Genomic DNA, 27,397 nt, shown 5'->3' with positions numbered 1-27,397 from the left:
GTGATGCACCTGGTGGAACACACTTGTTCAACAATTTGTGACTTTTGAAGTTAAATGTTACAAAAGATGTTCTGTGAATGTGTTTGTGTTTTCTGAGACCAGAGACCAGGTCAGTGTTTGTCATCTAAACTCACTGGGTGGATAAATCTGAGATCCACTTCAGACACATCCATGCTGGAGTGCAGGTATGTATGTCTACACACACACACACACACACACACAAACACAGAAATTAGAAGTGGCACTGTGGCACAAGACATCAGCCAATAAAAGAGCTATTCTACTTTAAGAGCTGAAGTATAACGGCTGTGTGTGTGGTGTGCGTGTGTGTGTGCGTGTGTGTGTGTGTGTGTGTGTAGGAGATGGCAGAGTGATAAAGTGCAGAGAGAAACTGACAGGATCAAAAACAGATCATAAGCCACCGCATCTCTTCTAATAACCATTTTCTTTATTGGATGTCCATAATGATGAAGGCTTTTTGAAGAGTGATACACAACAATAATGCTTCCCTGAGACTGGCTGAGCTGACAAATGAGCACCTTTTAATTTGCCTTTATTTTCCCCCTGATCTGCCTTGCTGCACCATTTTAATCTCCTCACCAGAGGGGATTTAGGGAAAGTGAATTTACCACAATGTTGGGATGATTTGATAAAGCGAAAGCATTCTAAATGTAAATGCCAGGGAGCTGGATTAGCTGGAGCATGGGCTGTCCAGGTTGAATTAGTTTGGGAGGAGGGAGGCTGAAGGGTCAACAGATTAGCAGCACTCACTGTGGTCATGGCAGTGAGTGAATGTATGTGTGCTCATGCATATCAGACTGTGTATAAATAAACATTGTGGGACGCACACATACACAGACACTTATATAATAGCTGCTCATGCAGAGGTCCTGTTCAGAGCTGCTGACTGAGGCTAACACTGTGGTGTTGTTTTGTACTTTATCATGTTGGGATAGACAGTTCATCAGAACTGTTGTGTAGACAGTACAGTGTGGTGACACAACACAACATAATACAGTATGACACACACAATCATCAGCCTCAGGCTCTGACGTGGTGGAGCCAGACAGGTGGAGGTCAGTGTCTGTGTGGTGGGACAAGATCAGGATCTTGTTCAGTTTTGACTGTGTGTGTTCAGAGGTTAGAATAAGATGTCGACCCATGGTCAGAAAATGTGTATTTAAAGACAAGAGAGAAACTGGACCAATTATTTATTTTCTATTATTATTAATATTAATATTATTATGAACATTATTAGCAGGTTTCAGTACTTTGTGGTTCATACCTGAACCTTTTCCCCGTCAGAGCTGGCCCAGCCAAGGCCCAGATCTAAACTGCTTTCTCCTCTTAGATCATGGGTGAGAGATTTTACAGAGTTATAATAACATTGTTCTTATTTGTTTAGCACTTTTCTAATTAGGGATAAAACAATATAACAATAAAAGAGGGAGGTCTGGCTGATACCTGAATAAAGTGCATTACAGTGAACCCTCGCTATAACGCGGTTCACCTTTCACGTTCTCGCTGCTTCACGGATTTGCATTGTGCATTGTGTTCTGCATTCTGATTGGCTAAACAGTCTCCCCGCTTCTTCTCTACCTGTGTGTCAATAACGTTACGGTTTAATATGTACATGTACATGTACGTAAAACAGCTTGCCAAATTTAAGTTTGCAAATTTTCTCCAAAACCCATAATGTCGACAAAACGTTGGCACTTGCGGTCGGGCCCAAAAGGCAGAGGAAGATGCTAACTATCACAGAAAAAGTTAAACTTCTGGACATGCTAAAGGAAGGTAGAAGCTATGCGGCTGTAGGTCGCCATTATGGAATTAATGAATCTTCCGTTCGTTCCATAAAGAAGGAGGAAAATAACATAAGGACGACAGCAGCAATAAGTTTTAATAAGGATGCAAAAAGGGTTGCAACTGTCCACAACAAGACCATGGTAAGGATGGAGTCTGCATTAGCTTTGTGGATTAATGACTGCAGAAAAAAAAACATTACGCTGGATACGAACGTTATCTGCACAAAAGCTAGAACACTGTATCAAACCTTTGCTGACAGCGATGACATTCATGACAGGGAAGAGGAGGAGGATGCAGATACCGGGCCATCATCGAGTGCTGTTCACGCAGTACCAAGCGCATTTAATGCTAGCAAGGGCTGGTTTGAAAAATTTAAGAAACGCTTTGGACTTAAAAATGTTTCTCTGCACGGAGAGATCGCCTCTGCGAATACCGCTGGAGCAGAAGCGTTCATAAATAATAAATTTAAAGCGATCATTGAGGAAGGGGGATATAAGCCTGAACAAGTTTTTAATATGGATGAGACTGGCTTATTTTGGAAACGAATGCCCTCCCGCACCTTCATCATGCAGGAAGAAGCCAAAGCCCCAGGATTTAAAGCCCAAAAAGATCGTTTGACTCTGGTTATGTGCGGAAATGCTGCAGGTTTTATGATTAAACCAGGGCTTATTTATAGGTCTAAAAATCCTAGAGCCCTGAAAAACAAAAATAAGGTTGCTTTGCCCGTTTACTGGATGCACAATGCAAAGGCTTGGATGACAAAAGCGCTCAATCTGGATTGGTTCAAACACTGTTTCATCCCAGAGGTCAAGCGTTATTTGAGAGGAAAAGGACTAGACTTTAAAGTGCTTCTGCTCGTTGACAACGCCGGAGGTCACGCTGATGATTTGGCATATGATGGTGTGCAAATCGAATTTCTGCCGCCAAACACTACATCCCTGATTCAGCCCATGGACCAAGGCATCATCCGTGCTTGCAAGACTCTCTATACGCGCAACACCCTGCAACATCTTGTTGAGGCTATGGACTCGGATCAAGATTTCTCACTAAAGGACTACTGGCGTGGATACACCATCGCATCATGTCTCCAAAATATTCAGAGGGCCATTCAGGAGATGAAAACTGAAACTTTGAATGCCTGCTGGAAAAAACTGTGGCCAGAGGCAGTGCAAAACCCAACCGGAGGCTCGCTTGACGAGATCCATCACTCTGCCGTAGATACAGCTGTGAATCTCGCTAAACAGCTTGGAGGAGACGGCTTTAATGACATGACTCCGGATGACATTAATGCCCTGATTGATGCAGATGCACATCCGCTGACCGATGCAGACCTGGCAGAAATGACAAAGCCACCAAGCGACGATGAAAGAGAAGAGGAAGAAGAGGACACAAGTGTTGATAAAGATGAGGAGGATGGACTAACACTTGGTCGCTCAGCAACAATGCTGAGAATGGCCACTGAACTTCAGCGAGCAGCTCAAGAATGGGACCCTTTGATGAATTGTTCATTACAGTTCTCAAATATAATCAATGGTGGCATGTCGGTTTATAAGAATCTTTTTGCCCAGAAGAAAAAAGAGCGACAACAACTACCCATAACTATGTTCTTCTCTCGAAAAAACACACCTGCACCACGGGCTTTAGAAGAAAAAGACGCTACAGAGCGGAGTCAGGATGCAGCGGCACAGTCAGAAGAGCAGTGAAATACGCGCGAGTCACAATTTGTCCTACTGTACTTTGTATTTTTTTTCATAATCATTTTTCATTTTCTCCCGTTCTAATCCAATTACTCGGGTCGCGGTGGGGCGGTGCTGATCTCCGCAATTTGAAGCCTTCAGTTCGTATTGATGATTAAAATTATTATTTTACAGTACAGTAGTTATTTGTAAAAAAACGTTTATGCAGTACTTTTATTTGTTAAACAAATGCTTGGGCCTGTAAAAAGGTTTTGTTCTTTGGTTTCAATGTATTGTAGAGTATTTCATTGTATAATAATTGTAAAAAAAATAAAGGTTACTACTTCACGGATTTCGCCTATTACGGGTTCTTTTTGGAACGTAACCCCCGCGAAAAACGAGGGTTCACTGTAATCAATAATCAAGCTGAGAATAGATATATGCATGAACAATTCGTTGTAGGTAATTGATAGAAATGATCCGGTTTTAGAAATGATCCTGAGCTGGTATAAACTATACTGAACCACATTTAGGCGTCAAATATTTGGGTTTGGTGACATGAACCTGTTGCTCACCAGTTTGATTTGCTGCCAGCCTCCAGTGGGCTAGCATCCTGACTGGTACTGCACCTGAGGCATCTATGGACCCTGGAAGAAAGTGTGCGTCATTAAGACTTGAATCTCTCAGGCTGCTCAGAGTCTCAGCCTAAGTTCTGCTTCAGCTGTGTTTGGGCTCTCTTACTGTTCCTGCTGCACCAGTTGTCACAGTCATCCAGTTGTGTCCTTGGTTGTCACTAAAATGGAAACTATATCTTTCTGACAAGATCTTGGTTGTCTTAACCACATGTTTAACTGGATTTCAATCATCATATTTTAAGGACTTTTCTCTGGTAGCTGGCCTGTACTCATGGAAACACAGGTCTGAGAATGCTGTTCTCACCAATCGCTGGGATACTTTTATCCTGTTTTAAGTCTCCCACTGTAACAATCGTGTTTTTTGTGAGATATTCTTGAACTGAACTCAGGTACAATGGCAGCCTGTGTGGACTGCAAACTCAAGTACTCACAGTTAAGGGAGGACATCCACTGGCTGAAGTCAGCACTTCAAAAAAAATGATCAGCTGATCGACAGTTTTATCTCCATAGCTGTGGCCCAGGCAAAGTATATATCCTATATGCAATCCTCCAACCTCATGGCCCCAGCGGCCCAATCTCTCTCTACCCTGGTGTCTCAGTTGGTGGCAGAGTGTGTGGCCACCCTTCCTTGACAGGTCTCAAGTCACACCAACAATGGGCCGGCCCATGGAGATGGTCCTGCACCCAAAGAGAGTGGCCATTTCTCCGAATGAGAGCCTGATGTAGGGGCACTGTGCACCACTTCCACTGTTGCTGCACTGGACCTTGGCATTAAAATCCTGTAACTACCAGATGATCTGGACCTTAGATCATTGAAACTAGGCTCAAGGTTCAGGTCCATAGCTCTACTCTGAAGCCATCTCAGCCATCCTGGTCAGAGGTGATACCCCACAGCTGAAAGAGGGCTATGAGGAGAGCTTCTGCATCACCTCCTTTAACCACTTCAAACTGCTTCATCCCCCTGATGGACTCCGGTGCATCCTGGTGAGGACCCTGCAACCCTGTTCCCACGTGGGCCGGCAGACCCCTCTCCAGCAATGGCCCCTCCTGTCACCACTGCAAGACCTCCGCCTGTTGCCAGTGCAGCTGGTACAGCCCATTACTCCATGACTGGGATGAAGTGCCACAAAATGCTGCAGGAAGCCGTCACCAGAAGGTCAGGAGGTCTTCCTTGGGTAGAGCCCCATCACTCCTGTCAACCTGCAGATCCTCCATCCTGAACCACCATCCTTGTCCTTATGAGCACATATTGCCCAGTCCAGGTAGCTCACGCACACACCATGTCCTCATCCTCTCTCACCCCTTCTCTCCGAATTTTCTGACCTGGTCTCTGCTTTTACCTAATTATGACCAAGCCTGTATCATTGATGATTTTAATGTTCATAGATGCTGTCCTTGTGATGTACTTGCTGGGGAATTTCTTAACCTCTTAGAGTCTTTTAATTTTGTGTTACACTCCACAGGTTCTACCCATGCTCTTGATCTCGTCTATGTCAGAAGGTAGATAGTTTACAACTTATTCATTTCTGTGTATCTGATCATTCTCACATACATTCTCGACCCTTTAACCTGATCTGCCCCTCCTCCCAGATCCTGATCTCCTGGTGAACTCCTTAAACACCATCTGCCTGGCAACCCTAGAGTCAGTTGCCCCAATCAAGACCAGAACCAATTTTTTTTCAAAAGTCCCCCCATGGATTAATGACGTCTGTTTTCTAAAGAGAGAGGTACGCAAAGTGGAGTGGAAATGGAAAACTCACAAATTTCATGTTCATCATGACCTAATGAAAGATTTAATGAGGAGATACAATGCTGCAGTTGATGATGCTCGATTGACTTACTTCTCGTCCCTGATATCTCAGAATGCCCAGAATTCAAAAGTACTGTTCAGAACCTAGGACCAGTAACTCACTCACACTTCTATGGTTCCTCCCTTAGCTCATTTACCCCAGTGACCAGTGCAATATAGGAACCCTCCACCACTGCCTTACTGAAACAAAACACTGGATGTCAGACAATTTCTTACAATTAAATCATGCAAAATTCTCAATTCATCATATTTTGTCCACCCACACAGAAAACTTAGGTCAATTAACAAATTACATTAAGACCTCAGCCAAAAACCTCAGAGTAATTTTTGATCAAGATCTGTGTTTCGAACCCCAGGTGAAAAAAGTTGTTCAGTCATATTTCTACTTGAGAAATACAGCAAAGGTGAAAACTTTTATTTCAGCCACAGATCTGGAGAATATAACCAGAGGATCTCAGACTAGGGATAAAGTTCTAACCCAGACCTGGCCTTAAAAGTGATTAAAAGAATTTCAAAATCAATCCTAAAACAAACAGGCAGCCAGTGTAGAGCTGTTAGGATCAGGGTGATGTAGACAGGTTGTGGACTGAATCAGGAGCTGAGCTGCAGCTTTCTGAATGAACTGTAGGCGGTAGACAGATTTTTGATCGAGGCAGGTGTATACAAAGTTGCAGTAGCCCAGGTGGGAGGAAATAAAAGATATAAAAGATAAAAATAAAATAAAAGATATAGGTGTATAAGCTTATACACCTGAGGATCTGAGGAAATAAAAGATATAGGTGTATAAGCTTATACACCTATATCTTTTATTTCCTCCCACCTGGGCTATTGCAGCTTTCTATACACCTGCCTTGATCAAAAATCAATCTACCGCCTACACTATATTTTATTGTCTATTGTCTGTCTGTGGGTGCAGCAGAAACTTTGTTTTAGAATTAACTTAAGAGTTAACCAGCTTTAATAAGTTTTTAACCTAATAAAAGTCACCTTACACCCTGACTCAGCTCAAACAAAAAAAGAACAATATGAATAACTGGAGACTCAAACCTTCCGGACTAAGAGATACTGAAGAGAAACAACCTTCACTGCTAGAGCAGAGACAGACCAGCTCTTCCAATGAGGAGAGGAAAACTAGTCCTGTGGCTGTGAAGCTCATAACTGAAGGAGGTCGAACATATCACGTGGGTACAAAGAGGTGTTTGGAGATGGTGGTGGATTTCAGAAGATCCAGGCCACTCCATTTGCCTGTCTCCATACAAGGGCAGGACTCCATACAAGGGCAGGACATTGAGGTGGTGCACTCCTACAAATACCTGGGGGTTCTACTGGATGACAAGCTGGACTGGACCCTGAACACTGATGCTTTACAAGAAGGGGCAGCCTTTTCTTCCTGCGGAGGCTGAAGTCCTTTAATGTGTGTGATGAGATGCTACACACTGTGGTGGCCAGTGTCCTTTTCTATGCTGCAGTGTGTTGGGGGTGCAGCCTGACAGACAAAAACACCAAGTGGCTGGACAAGCTGGTGAAAAAAGCCAGCTCAGTGCTTGGCAGGAGGCTTAAAACTGTGGTGGAGAGGGGCACTTTGAACAAACTGAAATCTATTATGGACAACAGTAGACCCCCTCTCCACAACCTCCTGGCTAGGCAGAGAAGCAACAGTGGTAGGCAGCTACTTTCACTGCACTGCAGATCTGAGCAGTTTAGAAAGTCCTTTGTCCCCATTGCAATTAGACTCTTTAACGCCCTCTGATGTCTTCAGGTGACACACCATGACACAGATGATGTGTCATGAGCTGTTTTCACCACTAGATGGGAGCACAGGTCTTCACACCAGCACAGCCTCTCCACACTGACGGAACCAGCTGCTCCTGGTTGACCCTCCTGCCCTCAGCTGCTCATCACACTGCCTGAGCACAGGTCTGTCCTCAAGGTGGTGCTGGAGGAAAGCTCACAGAGATGGTCTGTCCTCTGCTGAGCACAATGTGCTCAGTTTAACTCAAGACAGGCTGGACATGAGGCGCCTTCAGCACCAGTGTGGTCTGGTTTTAGACCAGATAATGAAGAGTCCTCCTCTGAGGACTAATGTCTGTGTTTGAGCTGCACTGAGCAGAACCACCAGGCTGGCTTCACACTCAACTTACATCTCAGTTTAAGACCTGTGTCATCACAACTTGAAGCCAATCCAATAACGTGAAGTGGAAACCTGAAGCCTCCAGGTAACAAACATAGACACATCTTAGCTGTTAAACTAAAAAATATTTTCACTTTTATAGATTCTGTATTTTTCAGAAGAATGATTATTCAAAGCTGAATATTTTATAATAAAACATAAAAACAACATGTGTTTGGACCAGTACCACAGATGACAGATGGACAGACGGGCAGACCAACCTACAGTGAGAACACCTCCTACAGGATCACTGAGGTCATCACACAACTTCATTTTTATCTGCCAAAAAGTGCTGCCTATGCACAAGGTCCTGTCCTGCAGTTGTGTGTGTGCGTGTTGTATGTGAGGATGAGTACGGGGGTTGAATGGCTGATCTGCAGCAGGTTGAGGCGAACATGAGAAGGGTCAGTAATCCAACAGTTCAGGTTTCCTGTTAATTGCTCTTAAAGGAAGTGTTCAGTTGTTCCCACACACTCAGGACAATGAGGCCAGTCTTGGCTGCTGGAATGCTGCTGCAGATACCTGCCATCCATCTCTCCATCCACACTGCCCTGCATCCGTCCTCCACAAGCCTCATCCTGTCATCTCTCTGCCTGCCTCTCTCTCTCTCTCCATTAATAAAGTTCATCATACAAACCTCTGTGTGTAAACTTTAATTCATCATTTTTAGTTTATAGTGTGTCTCAGTCTGCAGTGTTCAAGAGAACTCAGACAGGAGTGGTGGTCGCTGGTCACGGTGCCGAGTAGACAAAGAAATCCCACAAAAACTTAAACCAGCTGCATCGAAAGAGGTGGAGCTGATCCTCACTCCTTTATATATACTTTATGTACACGGTGTGTAATCATTATGTTTTACAGACACATTTGCTTTTCTGTAAAATCTCTTTCAGTGTTTCTCTGTTATGTGTCATGGACCAGGAATGTGAAGTAGAATAATGTGGAAATACTCACCTGGACATAACAACACAACTGAACCAACAACATTTAAACAAAAGAATTTTATTTTCCAAACCTTCAGACTCAGACCTCAGTTCAGGTCCTGGTCTCTGAAGAATCTTTCTTTGATTCTAAACCTTCAGACTCAGACCTCAGATCAGGTCCTGGTCTCTGAAGAATCTTTCTTTTATTCTCAACCTTCAGATTCAGACCTCAGATCAGGGTCTGGTCTCTGTGAAGAATTGTAATCTAACAAAGCTTCGTTAGGACACAAACAGCTTCGGACTTACAGTGGAGAAGTAGGCTGCGATTGTTTCTTCGCCTATGATCAACGCAATGTATGGTCTATCAGAGTTTCAAAATAAAGTAAAATTCATCGACTGACTAAAAGCTCTGCTTCAAAGTATGGGTACTTCATAGAAATGTAGTGGGTGTCAAAAGTACAGTATTTATCGTTAATAATCAAGCACAGATACTGAAAATATGCTGAACTACAGTACTGAAGCAAAAGTACTTTGTTGATGTCCACCTCTGAGTACAAGTACTAATGTAACTGTACAACAGTTAGATACAAAAACACCAGTGTCAGGGGTTAGTTACAGTACAAAGCTAACTGGCTTATGGTTACAGAAAACTAGGGATGATGTGTTTGTAACCACATTAATCTTCATCCTGCTAAAACATGGGATTACTGCAGCTCCCCGAGGCACAGACTGCACCTGAAAGACTGCAAGACTCCAATAAGAGTTTTCACAAGCTCAGTTCGGCTAAGCTAAGCTACACAAGCTCATTATCTCAGAGTTAGCTGTGAAGCAAGCAGTCTGTGCTGACGCTCAGGCCCTGGGTGACCTCTGGGGGTCAAGGGTCAGCGTCCCTGGGTCACAAGTGGGGGCTGGTGGGTAGAAGGGCAGAGGATGGCAGTCTATACAAGGTGTCTGACGTGATAAACGTAGACAAAGAGGAACAATCAGTGGCCAGGCTAACGACCCCTCTGTGATCTTGATCTATAGTTGAGTGTGAGGTGTAAATGGAACAGGCTCTAACATTTAGTGACAAGACTGAATAGAGGCTCTGGGAAACAGCAGCACTCTGACCAAACTAAACCTACTAACTAAACATCACCAGATACAGAAGAGGACCAGAGCTTTCTAACCACCTCAACACTGACAAACAACTCCCACTCTGTTAACTGTTATTTGATCCTTAAAATTTCAGTTTTGGTTCAGAAGCTGACTCCCTTGGTTACCATGGTGCAGGTGGTTTAATACTTGAGAAAACTATGTTTGAACAACGACTTAGTCATAAATGCTGCATCAGATCAGCTGGTGTTGCTGCTGCTGTGCAGCCAAACAAACTCAGCTTATTTTACACTGTTTTATGAAAGTGAGATACAAGAACCAAAAACCATCTCAGTGTAGCCACACCAGGGTGATTTGTGAGAAGGTGTACACTTGAGCCCTCAGTCTGGTTTCAAAACAAACTCTGGACCATCTGGTGGTGCCAGGGACCATCTGCAGTGTTGTTGCAGTGTTGTAGTGTTGCAGTGTTGTTGCAGTGCTGTAGTGTTGCAGTCTTGCAATATTGTTGCAGTGTTGTTTCAGTGTTGTGGTGTTGCAGTGTTGTAGTGTTGCAGTGTTGTTTCAGTGTTGTGGTGTTGCAGTGTTGTAGTGTTGCAGTGTTATAGTGTTATAGTGTTGCAGTGTTACAGTGTTGTGGTGTTGCAGTGTTGTTGCAGTGTTGTAGTGTTGCAGTGTTGTTGCAGTGCTGTAGTGTTGCAGTCTTGCAATATTGTTGTAGTGTTGCAGTGTTGTTTCAGTGTTGTAGTGTTGCAGTGTTGTGGTGTTGCAGTGTTGTAGTGTTGCAGTGTTGTAGTGTTGCAGTGTTATAGTGTTGTAGTGCTGCAGTGTTATAGTGTTGCAGTGCTACAGTGTTGTGGTGTTGCAGTGTTGTTGCAGTGTTATAGTGTTGGTGTTGCAGTGTTATAGTGTTGCAGTGTTACAGCAGTGTAGTGTTGCATTGTTGCAGTGTTGTAGTATTGTAGTGTTGCAGTGTCATAGTGTTGCAGTGTTACAATGTTGTAGTGTTGCATTGTTGCAGTGTTGTAGTGTTGTAGTATTGTAGAGTCGCAGTGTTGTAGCGCTGTAGTGTTGCAGTGTTGCAGTGTTATACTGGGCTTCAGTCCAAGTTTAACTTATAAAACAACATGACTGATCAAACAGGAAACTTGAAACACCAACATAAAAATCAGTGAAGAGGCTTAAACAAGACTGTTTAATAGAGATCCAATAAAAATATAGCAGATTTCAGGTAAAAACGCATGTGCAGGCTTGAGGAGTGACTGAGGGTGGTGACTGCTTTGTCATAAAGTTCCAGAAGTCCTGACGGCTTGTTTTAAGGCTCAGTTTCTGAATACAGGCTGTGTGCATTTCTTTGTGGACTGGGGCTTTGATACTTTCACCATATTAAGATAGAACCTAGACCTGCTTTATATTCAAAAACACATGGACATCTACCTTAGAGTTTATGGACGTTTAAATAAAGAAGTAGAAAGAGAGAGTGCGTCCTGTGAACTCCTCAGGCCTGAGTTGGTTTACTCTCACACTGAGAGAGAAATTAACTGAATATAAATACACTGAATGTCTACTTCAGAAACAATGGGCCATAAATAGAATCTAAATGAGGTTTGACTTTGAAAAAATGTTAAAGCAGCTGAAATGATGAATGAACTGACTATGGTGTCATCCCACTGCTGCAGTCTGAATAAAACAGACTGGGGGAGGAGCTCGAGGAGATGAAGCCATTCTACAACACTGAGCTGGCAGAGAGGAGGAGACAGAGGGAGGAGAGAGACTGTGTGTGTGTGTGTGTGTGTGTGTATGTATGTGGGTTGGGCCTGGGATGCCTGTGATCAACTGACCATGAAATCTGCCCTGCAAGACTCTGCATTCACACACACACACACACACACACACACACATGCATTTGCTGTAATCATAAAACTTAGCAGTAAAATAAATATGACAGAATTATTATTATTATTATTATTGTTATTATTCAGTCCGTCTCTCTGATTGCAGTAATAAATCTGATCACTCTGTGTGTGTTTCTGCTGTGACCTGACAGACAACTGATGCCTGTGTGTTTCTCCAGCCATGAGCCCAATGAGCCAATGACATATTTACATACTGAGATCTTGTGTCTGCAGCTGATTGGCTGATGTGGACGTTCCTCACCCTGTCACTGCCCCCCCTTCATTGGAGGTCTGTGTGTGTGTGTGTTTTCATAAATTTTAGAAGATTTTGTGGGACCATGAAGTATTTAGGGACCACTGAATTGTGTCTGAAAAATGCAGTTTTATCTCGGTCTTCACTTTGAAATGTTACTGATTCTAATATTTTAGATGAATTTAGTTTGAGCTGAAGGATCAATAGTGTTTATGGAAAGTCTTGCTCATACAGGCACCCCCAGTGGTCGCTGCTGCTGTGAGCACTCTCACTCTGCATGTTCCTCTGCACAATGAGCCTGAACTGGCTGATGATGTGTTCACTGACACAAGTCAAAAGCTTCTCCTTGGTGCTGCCCAGATACCCCTGGTGCCAAACTGGCAGCTGCACCAGCCAGGCCACCCAGGGTGCTGCAAACACACACACACACACACACACACACACACACACACACACACACACACACACACACACAAAGGCTACAGTGCCATGTTGTCTCTGGAGTGTGCCACCCTGTGCTGATCCTGGCTGTGGAGGTTCGTAACTTGACTGTCAACTTTGGGCTTTGAAAAGTAACCCAGACACACACACACATTCCTTGCTTTCAGGTCATGCCAAAGTAACAGTCTGCCTGCTCCATGTGGCTGATTCTCCTCCTACTTCCTCTTCCTCTTCTCATCCTCTTCATTCTGTCATCTCACTGCTCCTCCTGGAGAGTGAAGATCAAAACCTGTTGGCTTCTCCCCTCTTCACAGGTATCAACAGATCAAATCAACAGATAAAAACTGGTTTACAGATACATTCATTTTACACTGGGTCTTAAAGCTGCCTTGTATCTACTGACCATCAGGGGCAACTCCACTGGTTGTAAAAAGAAGTCTGATTGTAGTGAAGTCTATGTGAAAATGTCTCACCTCTCACTTGATTTCTCAGTAAACATTTTCCTGAGGAGTTTATGGTCTCAGTCTCTAGTTTCAAGTCTTCTTCAATACAACATGATGTTCAGTTTTTCAATTATGGTCCATTTAAAGGAAAATAGACCATAAAACAGGGGATGCATTAGGGTGGGGCTACCGTGTGATTGACAGACTGTAACACGCAATCAGGATAGAGTACAGAGCAGGTCAGATCCACCCCTCACTCCTCCTCAGGTCCACCTCCACCAAATATGGTTTCTTCTGGTTTCAAAAAACCAAGATGGTGATGGACAAATTACAAACGGGAAGCTTCAAAACAGCAGCTCACAAACCAGTGGGTGACTTCATAATGGGTTGGCACCTGGTCCATAGCTGTAATGGTGCGTTTATTTTTTTTATCTTTAAATCCTCGAGCATCATCATCTGTTGTTTTCAGCCTCTCTCCACTGTTTTTTTCCTTTGTGAAATTGGACGGGGACATTTTGCCGCCATCAGTCGTCACCTGGGCCACACTGTCAGAAACAGGTGAAGGGATCCAACAGACACAGTTTCTTAATGACAGCTGTGGATTCCTCCACAGAGACTCAGTTCCTCTGCTGAAGTCGATCTTGTGGTCTGTCCATGAATCGAAGCTCTGGATGAAATTCCTGTAGAAACAACGTGCAGAGAGGAAACAGAGTCACTGTAGCTTTAATTATGAGGCCAGTGTGATGAATGTAGGTTTTGACAGTCATGGCTCATGTACTTCAAAGGAGACTAGGATGTTGGGAAATGAAGAAATTGTTGGTGAACCACAAAACACAGAGGCAAAAGAGCCCTGTGGGTCAGGAGCAGGAGCTGCTGCACCTTCCTCTCAGTGTATCAACAAACACACGGCTGATTGACCCACACCCACACACACACACACACACACACACATGCACACACGCCTCAAGGACACACCATACGTGACCTCTGTTGTCCCTCTAACATTCATGGGAAGTACAATGTTCAGTCAGAGGCCTGACACCTAGACAGGTGTAAATAAACATCAGTGGCCCCTTTGACACACACACACACACATACTTGTACTTCTATCTTTGTGAAGACACGCATTGACATAATGCATTCCGTAGCCCCTTACCCTAACCTTAACCATCACACCTGAGTGCCTAACCCTAACCCTGACCCTAACCTTAACCTAAAACTAATTCTAACCATAACTCTAAAACCAGGTCTTAACCCTCAAAATGTATCTCAAAAAGTGAGGACAGGCCAAAATGTCCTCACTTTCCCAAAATGTCCTCACTCTGTTCGTAAAATACTTTTTTTGGTCCTTACTATGTAGCAAGTACAAGTACACACACACACACACACACACACACACACACACACAAGGTATGTGGGTTTCCTCAGCTGGAACAGGGACACCGTGTTGGGATAAACTGCTGCTCAGATTGAGGACTGAGATTAGAGGAATTTCATGTGTCCTGTTTGTGGTCTAATGAAGTTACAGGTCAGAGTAATGGACTCTAACACTGCCTCATGTGACATCTCATGTGACAAGTCATGAACAGTTAAAAGAGTAAATGTCAGATTATTTTTCAAAGTCACTCTGTCGAACAGACGTTTTTTAATGTAGAGAACTCTCATGGTGTATATTGGTGTGGCTAACACTGATGATGACAGTATTCGCCCCATACTCAGCTCTACCCAGCATTTAGCTCCTCTCGGCTCACTGTTTGGGGTCAGTGTTCCCATCATCCCAATCTCCAGCTGCAGCAGCTGTTTTCAGAGAAAAATCTCTGTCCTCAACCTATTAACCAGCAGACAGCCTCGCTAAGAGCAGCTGGAGGAGACCTAACACAGAGCTGACAGAGGGAACACTGGACACAACCCTCAGAGCAGCCTCTCACATTAGGCCTCATCCAGACTGACATGGTTTTATTTCAAATGGCCTTTAACATGAAATCATTCTCTGTCCGCGCTAAAACACCTGAAAACACTGATCACATGACCATTCACCTACACTGAACATGTTCAAGCAGGTGTAAACAGGAAGCAGATTGTCTCCTCTCAGTTGATTAGTTCCAGTAAATCCTCTGAAGGAGAAACAGCAAAGACAGTTGAAGAGTTAAATTACAGCGTCTCTGAGAGTCTCATAGGTACTGCTGCTCTGGAGTCAGCTGACTGTTGACATACACTTTATCAGAGAAGTCAAACCAAGGACATCCCCTCCCCGCCCCCGCTGTGTGAAGGTGGCAGCTCGATGCTGGACTGGTTTCAGTCTCGGAGTCAGAGACTTTACAGATTTTCTGTAGAGCTATATTGTCTAACTATATTGATAGGTGGTCAACTGATACACTGTCAATATCATCTGGTCTTCATTTGAACCTTTGTGGTGAATGTTCACATCTAGATTCGCTGATCTCTTTTTCTTTCACCTGAACACCAGCTGGTTCTGTTCACCCACAGTTGAAAGGTCTTAAAAAGTTAATATTACTTTGTCACCATTATTAATCTCAGGGTCAGCAGTCCTTGCTGCAGAGAGTTAGTGTCATTTATGTAAATAACAGGTTTATTCTGAATGCATCACAACACCTGGAGTCATTATGTCCTTCAGTCTTCATGGCACTGACACCTGCAGCCTGAGGGGACTGGGGGAATATTCCGCTACAAACAGGATCACTGTCCAGGGTGTTGTGGTGGCCTGGCTGTGGACTGACCTCTGACTGATGTCCTTCATGTCTCACCTGAACTGTTTCTAACTGTGGATGGAGTCAGTTTTAGTGCATCTCTGTTCACTCTGCTGCTAAAAGCCTCCACTTTTTGCCTGCGGCTAAACTTGCTGTCTGGCTTCAGTATTTATGTGCAGTTGTCTCTTTATGCTGCCTTTTCAGCACACCAAGACACTGTGCCACTGCACCCACACTCTCCCCCACCCACCCGCCCGCCTGCCTGCAGTTTAGTACAGTAGAGGGGCAACAGAAGGAGATGTGAGGCGATAGCCCCCTTTTTTTCAGGGCAGAAAAAGACCCCAATTGTGTCTGAGCGCCCTCCTCTCCCTCGCCTCGCCTCGCCTCGCATGCCTCTGGAAGTGCAAAGAAAAGAGAGAAAGAGATTTAGAGAAAAGGAGAGGGAAGGAGGGAAGGCTGGTTCGCTGTGCAGCTGCTCCTGCAGAGGCCTTTGGATTACATCAGAGTGGTTGAGAAGAAAGGAAAGAGAGGAGAGAGAGAGAGAGAGTGGAGAAGGGGGAGGGGGCACCCACAGGAGGGTGTGAGGCACACTCCACAAATCAGAACTCTTTTTTTCTATGCTCTCTCTATCCTGCTCTCTCTTTCTGTCTCTCTATCAAGTGTTGTAGTGGAGCAGCCCTCCACAGAGCTATCATTGTTATCTGACTGAAGAGGACACATGGCACAGACACACACAGGGGAGGAAGTAACGAGTTACTTTACCTCCTGTTACAGTTGTTAAAGAACTTCTGCTCTGATTTTCTTTGATTTCCATTTTCACTCCCTCTTCTCCTTTAGTTGTTTTTGCATCATATGGAACATAGAAACACAAACTATGTGAACAGTTCATTATGAAACATCTCATTCCTGCAGTGATGGCAGCCTCCACTTATCTTGGAAGGTCTTCCATTATAATTTAGTCTGGACCGTCATAGCCAGGTGCGACAGTTTGACTTTTGACTTCTGATGTCTAAGGTTGACTTAATGAGGGCGTCAGCCAGGTCTTTCTCCTGGCATTTAAGACTGGTCAGGTTTTGTTTTGTTGGTAGTTTTTCTCCCTTTTAAAATCTTCAGATCAAACTTAATAAAGGACTCAACATGTTTATCAAGTCTAGTGCTTACCACACTCCACCAGACCCAGCACACACTATTTGTGCATGGCATAGTGTTATCGTTATGTTTCATGTTGTGTATAATATAAAATATAAAACAAGTGATGTTTTATATTGGGCATGGGGGTGGGACACAACTGTTTAGAGCACCCACCAACAGAAACATAAATTGACGCCGGTACTCACGGCATCAGTCAGTCAGACAGTCCAGTCCAGTCAATTTGCGATCCAGTCCAGGAAGTTGCTGGGTTGTGGGTGGATGACTGTTTTCCGTTATCAACTGACAGAGTGGTTGTGGAGCGATCCATGAGAAACTGAAAGTGTTTTTAACAGAAGATATGTTTCAATGTGGATTTGACAACCTTACTGTCTACCATAAATGGGCGTGTTGTTCTGTGCTGCTCAGCCTCTCTTCCTTTCCTCAAACTGAATGCTTCAGTTTTTTTCCGAGTTGAAAATGTCTCCCGACGCAAAACAATATTCTTTCAAAAATCTCGGTGGAACCTCCAAATTGTTACACCACTACAACACAACGACGTGGTGTGGGAAACATTACTTTTATTTTCACAGCGGAACTTACAAAAACACATCAAGATGTCGGGAGTCACCGTACGCGTGCTTTTTTCTTTTTCCCAGAATGCCGCACACACACACAACAACTTCCTCTGTGCTCTAACATCAGTATTCTGCTATTGACACGCTCATACTGCCCCCTGCTGGCTACAATCCACAGGGTGCTACAGAGACACTGGTGAGGTTGTATCCAAAATAGCGACAAGCAATCAAACAAGGTATTAACAATAGAGAGATTAAGCAGCCTGGAGTGGTAGGGATCTGGTAATAACACCTGCACAGGTCCAACACTGAAAACCACATGCTCCCAGACAAACTACCTGAAGTGTCATCAGTGTGTGGCATTGTATTCTGATCAGGGTGGTTCTTTAGGTCAGTTTTTGATAGTTCATGCATATGTGCATCTTTCTTTTGTGCCAAAGCAATTGGGGAAGCACAGGGACTTCTTGATTCCTTTCCTAGGAGTGCTGCTAGGACTTGCAGGTAGAGTTCGTCTAGGTCAGCTGGTGGCACAAGACGAGACCATTCTCTCAAAATTGTCATTTAATCATATATTATTTCAATCTATCCCTTTGTAAGTGGGGCCACAGATTTTCTTCAGCTTGTGCCACAGTAGTCCTTCTGTTGGCTGGTTGGATAGATCCAACAGATGTAGTTTTCGTCCCTCCCTAGACAAGATAAAACCAACAGTCCTGTAATAAATACTCCTTCATGATGTTCAGTTGTAGAGAGGGGTTGATTCAACTGAATAATAAATATGGAGGATGTCGTGTGTGGTCTTGTATTACATTATACAGACTTTGTGTGATTTAGCCTCCCCTCACTGATATAAATGTTGTGGACAAACACAGTATTCAGTATTCTGTATTCTGTATTCAGTATTCTGTTTAAAGGGAGGTCACATGAAATATTGGTTTGATTTAGTTTCTTTACCCAGGACTTCAAATATCTGGTACCTACAGTTCTATAGAAAAACAAGAAAGTTTTGGCATCAACTTGGTTCAGACGTTCAGAAGTATCAGTTCTCACTGACTGTTTCTTGTTAGTGATGTCTTCCACCTGAGCAGAACTTTTAGAGACCTAATGCTTATAGAGGCAATTTGTAAGTTTTGCTTTTGCTATATAGCTAATGTTAGCATGAACAGCTGTTTACTTACCAGTCTTGGTGAGAGCCTCAGTCATCGTTATAACATGTCCTCTGAGTGGCTACTGGACAGACTGGACACTACAGTGACTGCCTGGCTAGCTGGTTAGCATGCTAACATCAGTGGAAGAAATAGAGACCAGAGTTAACCCTGGTGTTTGTCTCCACCTCTGGAGACAGATGTTGGTGAGTAAAGAATGAAGTTTGATGCTGAACTCACAACGTTTCTTCTGGAGACAGCTGTTAATGCTAACATTAGCTATGTAGCAATAACAAAACTTACAAATAGCTCCTTTATCGACCAGTCAGTTGTCATTTTAGTCTTCTGCACAGTTTGTTTCACAGTTGTCTCTAGTTCATGGTTGTCTGACATGTCATCAGCCTGGTTCTTAATGTGATGAAAAAAAACATCAGTCAGTATCTTCTTATTGTAATAAAACCAACACCAGGCTAATTGCTTGAATAGTGTAGTGATAAGTTTGTATTTTGAGACTTTAAAATGACTTCATGCATGTCTGAGTCATCCTGTGCTCATTTTCTTGCTTCATGTAAACAATCCAACAGGTCACAAGTCATAGAGCCAAAACAAGAAATATACCTACACACATTCACAGATTTCCAGTTGGCCTGAGATTAATGTGTTAAGATTGTGACAGCGAATCATGTATAAATAAAACATTATGTTTGTCTAAATGATATACAATCACCAGCCATGTTATTAGGTACACTTGTTCAACTATTCATTAATGCAAATATCAAATCAACCAATCACATGGCAGCAACTCAATGCATTCAGGCATGTAGACATGGTCAAGACGACCTGCTGAAGTTCAAACTGACTGATTTAAGTGACTTTGAACATGGCATGGTCGTTGGTGCCAGACGGGCCGGTCTGAGTATTTCAGAAACTGCTGATCTACTGGGATTTTCCTACACAACTATCTCTAGGGTTTACAGAGAATGGTCTGAAAAAAAGAAAATATCCAGTGAGTGGCAGTTGTCTGGGAGAAAATGCCTTGTTGATATCAGAGGTCAGAGGAGAATGGCCAGACTGCCTCGAGCTGATAGGAAGGCAACAGTAACTCAGATAACCACTCATGTCAATATGGTCCAACCTGGTACTAGTAAGTATACCTAATAAAGTGGCCAGTGACTGTAGGTCATCAGGTATTTGGCAGTATATCATTCAGTGTCTCTTAATATGTGATATGATGTAATATAAACATCATTTGTGTATTTTGATGTAGTAAAGAATTCCATGAAAACCAGAACCCTGTCCCATGTTAAACAACACAGTGTTTGTCTCTGTCGGAACTTGTCTTGTCACATGATTGTAATATACTCGGCGTTTACCCCCCTCACTCCAGAAATACCCCCTTGCCCTTTTGTTCAGCTGAATAACAGTGGTCGTTGTGAAAGTGAGATTTGATTGTTCACACTGCTGTTTGTGCGGAAGAGGGTGTGAATCAACATGTAGACATATTGTTCTGGTTGGTGACTGAGTGCCATTTTGATGGTGGTTGTGGTGGAATTACTGAGAGAGAGGAGCTTTACTTCCAGTGGACACAGACATTAACAATGACCATTATTTTAATCACAAATTATGAATTTTTAATGAGTATTATTTACATTAAGGGGATAAATAGGCTAAAAGAAACAAAATGTTTTCCTAAAGAACCATGCACCAGATTCTGCTGCACGTCACCACCAAACAACCATGAGGCGCAGCAGAATATTGAGCAAACTATGAACACATGAACACAAACCCCTTTGAAGAAGAACAAGCACAACATGCATCAAGTAATGTCTTAATGATTAGACAGTACAAGTACAGACCAACTACTGCCAAAGACAAAGGCTACTGTTGCCACACAAGCCTGGATTTCCCCTGCTAACATGACAGCTAGCACTACCTTTGCTGCTATGGAGGATGCTCACCTGTTGCTGATGTTGCCGAAGGTGGGGCCACCACATAGTATGTTTGAGGAGACAACAAGTTCATAAAGGTTGCCTTATACAAAACTGAATCCCATTTTGAAACTTAATGAGATGAAGGCCCTGCTCATCAGTCCATCACTCCGAGATGTAAATAAAACAATATTTCTGATGTCACTGTCAGATGTGGACAGTGTGTTTTCTTCATGGACCAGGGACATGATCAAACTACATGTTTGGGATCGTACGTACTTCCCAGCAGATGCAAATTAGCCTTGTTCTAAATCCAGATCTAAATCTGGTCTTGTTGAGCCTCTGGTGGATCATGAATGTGACATTAATCAAATAAGGATGGTCCTCACTTTGCATGTGCTGTGAAACCTCTGCTCCTTCTGCATGAGGAGGAGCCTGTGTCTGATGGAGTGTAAAGCTGGTGTGAAACAGGACATACAGTTATAATAATAATACCACATATCAATCAAATAATAATGACACATAATATTACTGCTACAAAATTTGCTTGTTGTTTCAGAATGACAGTAAAGTTCTTGAAAAAAAACACACATCTCCTGAAATATAAGCTGGGTAACATTGTGAGATGCAGTTAAAATATGGGAAAAGTCAGTAAGTGGACCTTTAATTAAGTTAAAAAGAGTTAAGAGATCAAATTCCAGAACTAATATGCAACAACAGGTCTAAAATAACTCATTCAGGGGAAATGATTGAAGAAGATTGATGGCCCTCTGTCATGTCCATGTGTTACATACAGAGTTGCAGCCAGTAGGCAGTTAGCCTAGCTTAGAATAAAAACTAGAAGACAGTGGAATCAGATACTGTATCTTGACTGCCACCACAGAAGAAACATTTACAGTAACTATTAGTGAACTTTAAAGCTGCTGGTACTGTATGTGCATAATCTGACCTGGGACAGAGCCTGCTACCTCTTCACCATGCTCTCAGTCTTTATGCTAAGATTGGCTAATTGTCCTCTGGTTCTGTAGGCCCTTACACAGAAATCATCATGATCATGATCATGATCATCATCATCATCATTTCACAGAAAGTGATTCACAAAATGTCAACCAATCCAGTTTTAAACAAAGTCAAGATGAAGCAAAGAGACAGATCAATTAAATTGATTAAATGATTTATATTCACAAATGTGTTTTAAATCCATGGACATGTGATTCTGTCTGTTCTCCCACAGACAGGTAACAACATTTTTGAGTTTACAAGAGCATTAGTACACAATCACAAACACAGGACCACTAACATGATGCAGGAAACTGTGTGAAGAGGTTTCACAGAAGACGATAACGAGGAAGAGGAGCAATAAAAACATGATGTTGTACAACTTCAGCGATGTGAGGGAGTTTTGTGATGCAGAGAAGAAGTAGCCTTTTTGTGCTGAACCCACAGGTATCGATGAGGAAATGAATTTGGAATGTGGTGGACAGATGTCAACATAAAGGCTCTGAGCCCGGGGGGGGGGGGGGGGGGGGGGGGGGGGGGGATGAGAGAGAATGGCTTTGGCTCTTTGAAAGTGAGTCTCCTTCCCTGCAGGCCCCTCACTGCTAATGGCTGCTACAAATGTCCACAGATAAGACCAGGAGGAAGAGGAGGACTGATGAAGCTGCATCATCCTAACAGATCCTGTTTGAGCTTCATCAGGCCTGATTATTTTATTTGAAGTTGTGATGAACTGAACTCACACACATTCAGAACACACAGACAAACACTGATAACACACTGAGGTTGTGGGTTACTGCACTGACGAGTTGTTTGGATGTATTATGTTCAGCCTGTTGGCTCACCCACTCTGCTGGTTTACTGTTAGCTGTTAGCATGCACACTGCAGCTAAAGCTCTTCAACACAACTGCATCCTTAAATCACAGTTATCAACACAACTTTGTTTACACTGTCGTACCCTCCCCCTCCCTGCTCGCTGACTGTTGGTGATCACTGGAGACAGTTGATGAGGTTCAGTGATGTTGGTGATTCATCATATCTGATATCTGTTAAACCAATAAACCAATAAACCTGATCATCATCCATATGTCTGAAACTGTGAGTCTGCTGGAGATGTGAACTCTTGGCTCTATTAAATCTGTTCACTGAAGGCCACCACTTCAACACACACACACACACACACACACACACACACACTCTCTCTCTCTCTCTCTCTCGCTCATGTCTTTGTTGCCTCCACAGGTCGTTACAACAGTGTTAAGATTCTTCAGATGCCACTGACAGTGTTTGTGTGTGTGTGTGTGTGTGTGTGTGTGTGTGTGTGTTTGTGTGTTTTGAGTACCAGAGATGCTCTGTTGTCTCCAGCCTTGGTGAACAGAGAGCTGTGACAGTCAGACCTGCTGCCTTAAGTGAAGAACAGGAACCATCTCTGAAAATGATCTGTCAGTTCAGGTTATCCAGGAAGTGTCAGACCTGACGAGCAGCACTATAAAACTAATGATCCTTAATGGGACCACCTTGAAAGTCAAGGACCCCTGCAGGCCGTCTTTAGACCTGTGTTGTGACTTGAGGCCGGCTGATGCAGAGGGATCGGGGAGGCCCTGTGTGGTTTTATTAGAGATACCCTCCTGTCTGAGGAATGTTCTTCTTTATTAGCCTCATTTACAGCTGACGGAGCAGCACAGTTCACGCTCAGGCCCCACCCCCCAACACTCCTGATGGTGTACACACATTCAACCAGGACCCTCTGGAATCAGATGTATGCATGAAGTGGTAGAAGTGTTTCATTCATTTATCATGATGAGTTTCAGGTGAGTTAGTGACTGAACACCTGACTCGCTTCCCCTGTGTGTCAGGGGAAACCTTGATGTGAATACTATGTGGTGATTGTGTTTGTGCAGTTGTGCCTCCTGCCTGAGGGTGGAGCTGTTCACCTGCTCTGTGATTCTACAAGCCTGCTCAGTTTAGATGGCGGTTGCTGATTGGTCGGAGGCTGATTGCCTAAAATGGTTCCTCCTGATGATTGTGGTTGTACAGCTTTTACAGCAAGGGTTTGTGGAGCCACAGTAGAAAATTAACCTGCCAGGCATTGTGAGCCAGTGTAGCACTGCAAGCTGTAAATGCTAACATGTTAATCAGTCACCATCTCCCTTCTAGTGAAGCCCCCCCCAACTGGAGATGATCGGACAGAACTGACCTAAGGTAAGATCTGAGATGTAGAACTGGTTCCTCATGGCTCAGGGTCCACTGGGTTCTCCCACTCTTCATGTGATGAGTTCATGTTCTTCATTTATCACCATAAACTCATCGCATTGAGTTCAGACAGAGTCAGAGGAACCTTTAGTTTTTTATTACTTTGGTCACTAAGGTCTTTTGTGTAATGGTTTATGAGATTTTTTTGGGCATTCATACTCTTCTTGGACAGTGAAGACGGGAAAGGTGGGGGTACACAGAGAGCAGGTGAATGATCTCACTCCTCAGGGTACCTGTGCACCTGAACCACTCACCTGTCAGGTCACCTCTGTATCCTTTTCTTGTTGAGTGACAGCTGAGGCTTTTTACCGAGTGCTGTCATTGGTTCCAAATTTCAGTCTGTCTGAAGCCTGACAGGATTGTTAGTGTGTCTGTAGTGGTTTTAGTGGATCGTGCAACATGCAGCGGTAAGCGTATTGTGTCACTTCCGGTTGCTGGTGGAGTTGTGTTTGTTACTGCTCTCCCTGAATTCAGCTTATCCTAGTTGTATTTTTATATTTTTGTTTTTTCTTCTTTCACTACAACTGCTAATTATCTGTTGTACTGTCGAACTTCTGTTGATTACTCTTAGCTCTCTCCTTTTACTGAGATTCTCATTAAAACACAGTTGTTTACACGCTAGCTCTGTTTACCACTTTAGCTTAGCAGTTAGCGATGGCTTCTCTCTCTCCCTCTCTCTCTCCTGCTCTCTCTTGCTCAGCCTGCTTCATGTTAAGTCACTCCCCTGCCTCCTTCAGCGGTAACAGTACATGTAATAAATGTAGTTTGTTCGCAGTTACGGAGGTGAGGCTCAATGATTTGGAATCCCGGCTGTCCACCATGGAAACCACATCTTTAGCCTCTCCAGTTAGCCAGCCCCCAGTAGCTGGTGCGGACTGACCCAGTGTAGCGTCTTCTGTAGCTCCTTCTCTACCCCCAGCAGCTCCCGAGCAGCCGGGAGGTCAGGGCGGCTGGGTGACTGTTTGTAACAAGAAGAGGCTTAGTCCTAAACAAAAGCTCACGGCTCACCACCAACCTGTTCACGTTTCTAACAGGTTCTCCCCACTCAGCGACACACCCGCTGGGAAACAAACTCTGGTCATTGGTGATTTTATTCTGAGAAACGTGAAGTTAGCGACACCAGCGGCCATAGTCAAATGCGTTCCTGGGGCCAGAGCGGGTGACATTGAATCAAACCTGAAACTGCTGGCTAAGGATAAACGTAAATACAGCACAATTGTAATTCAGGTCGGCAGTAATGACACCCGATTACGCCAGTCGGAGATCACTAAGATTAATGTGGAGTCGGTGTGCAAAAACAATGTCGGACTCCGTAGTGTTCTCTGGGCCCCTACCCAACCTGACCAAAGATGACACGTACAGCCGCTTTTCATCGTTCAACCGCTGGTTATTGAGGTGGTGTTCTGCCAACGATTTGGGCTTTGTTGATAACTGGCAGACTTTCTTGGGAAGACCTGGTCTGATTAGACGGGACGGTTTACATCCCACGCTGGATGGAGCTGCTCTAATATCTAGAAATCTCACTGAGTTTATCAGAAAGCCAAAGCCATGACAATCCAGAGTTGAGATCATGAGGCAGAGTTGTAGTCTTACACTCTTCTCTCCGCCTCTCTTAGAGCAGTTGCCTGCCATTCACCCCCTAAAAACTCAACACCCCCCACTCATGTTAACGTTCATATCCCTCGAAGCACAGGCCGAGGAAGAGGGGTGGCAGCCATTTATAACTCCAATTTACTAATAAATCCTAAGCCTAAAGTTAATCATAATTCATTTGAAAGCCTTATTCTTAGTCTGTCACACCCAAACTGGAAAACACAAAAACCAGTCCTACTTGTTACTATATATCGTTCACCTGCCCCTTACTCTGAGTTCTTATCTGAGTTCTCAGACTTTTTATCTGAGTTAGTTCTCAGCACAGATAAAGTCCTCATAGTGCGGGATTTTAATATTCATGTAGATGTTGAAAGTGACAGCCTGAGTAATGCATTCAGTTCATTATCAGACTCAATTGCCTTCTCTCAGCATGTTAATGAACCCACTCACTCTTTTAACCATACCCTTGATCTGGTTCTGACTTATGTGATTGACATTGAATATCGAACAATATTTTATCTATGTCTCTATGCTTGTCCTTCTAGATCTTAGTGCTGCATTTGACACCATCGACCATAAGATTTTGTTGAAATCTCAAGCCATGGGTTCTGAAAAGAACAATGGCGAGGCCTACGTGTCCCTCCAAAAGCCTGAGTCTCAAGCCATGAATCCTGAAGAGAACAATGGAGAGACCTACATGTCCCTCCATTAGCATGAGCCAGAGCTGGTCAACTGGATTCAGGACAGTCAGCGCTCAAATTTACCCTTCAACCAACCTTCTGAGACTGTATTTTGAGCCATCAATTTGGTCATTGGTCCCTGGTGACAGGGTGGTGCCCTGAGGTTACTACTTGTAGTAAACATCCATATATGTATTGGTGATTATCGCTGATAATCATTAATATTATACGCCAATAACCAAATTGCCCCTACCTGTGCACAACAATTTTATTACAGAGACTAGAGCATATGGTTGGCATTAAAGGAACCGCACTAAGCTGGTTTAAGTCATATTTGTCAGATAGACTCCAGTTTGTTCATGTTAATAATGACTCTTCTATCATCACTAAAGCCAGTCATGGAGTTCCACAAGGTTCTGTGCTAGGACCAATACTTTTCACTCTATATATGCTTCCTCTAGGAAACATTATTAGGAGGCACCAGATAAATTTCCATTGTTACGCAAATGACACCCAGCTGTACTTATCCATGAAGCCAGGTGAGACTAACCAGGTAGCCAAGCTTCAGGCGTGTCTTAAGGACATAAAAACCTGGATGACCAGTCATTTCTTACTCTTAAATTCAGACAAAACTGAAGTTATTGTAATTGGCCCAAACACCTCAGAGATAAACTATGTGATAATATACTGACTCTGGATGACATCACCTTGGCCTCCAGTGCTACAGTCAGAAACCTTGGTGTCATTTTTGACTAGGACTTGTCCTTTACTTCACATATAAACCAAGTCTCTAGGACAGCCTTCTTCCACCTGTGCAATATTGCAAAAATCCGACCCATTCTGTGTCTAAAGGATGCTGAAAAGCTAGTTCATGCATTTGTTACCTCAAGACTGGACTACTGTAATTCTTTATTGTCAGGATGTCCCAAAAATTCAGTAACAAGCCTCCAATTGATCCAAAATGCTGCAGTACGAGTACTGACAGGAACTAGGAAACGAGATCACATCTCTCCTGTGTTAGCTTCTCTGCATTGGCTCAATGTAAAATCCAGAACAGAATTTGAAGCTCTCCTCCTCACCTACAAAGCCATTAATGGTCAGGCACCATCGTACCTTAAAGAGCTTATAGTTCTCTATTTTCCCAATAGGACACTTCTTCGCTCTCTAAATGCAGGTCTACTTGTGGTTCCCAGAGTTCGTAAAAGCAGAATGGGGGGCAGAGGAACCAGCTCCCAGTGTGGGTTCGGGA

General features: G+C 43.5%; 1 protein-coding gene and 1 pseudogene across 1 annotated transcript; both read left to right on the top strand.

Annotated features, from left to right (window-relative positions):
- The first annotated feature begins 451 nt into the window (after window positions 1-451).
- On the top strand, window positions 452-6,685 carry LOC139615071 (tigger transposable element-derived protein 1-like). Its single transcript, XM_071472889.1, has one exon. The coding sequence runs from the start codon at window positions 1,746-1,748 to the stop codon at window positions 3,507-3,509; it is 1,764 nt and encodes a 587-aa protein (XP_071328990.1). The 5' UTR covers window positions 452-1,745; the 3' UTR covers window positions 3,510-6,685.
- Window positions 6,686-24,529: 17,844 nt separating this feature from the next.
- Window positions 24,530-25,427, top strand: LOC139615128 (uncharacterized; annotated as a pseudogene).
- The last annotated feature ends 1,970 nt before the right edge of the window (window positions 25,428-27,397 follow it).

Source organism: Trachinotus anak, unplaced genomic scaffold (assembly GCF_046630095.1).
Source record: "Trachinotus anak isolate AG129_WGS33_773 ecotype Australia unplaced genomic scaffold, CSIRO_AGI_Tana_v1 ptg000042l, whole genome shotgun sequence".
Taxonomy (NCBI): domain Eukaryota; kingdom Metazoa; phylum Chordata; class Actinopteri; order Carangiformes; family Carangidae; genus Trachinotus; species Trachinotus anak.
The sequence above is the reverse complement of the archived record's forward strand: the minus strand, read 5'-3'. Positions and strand labels throughout refer to the sequence as shown.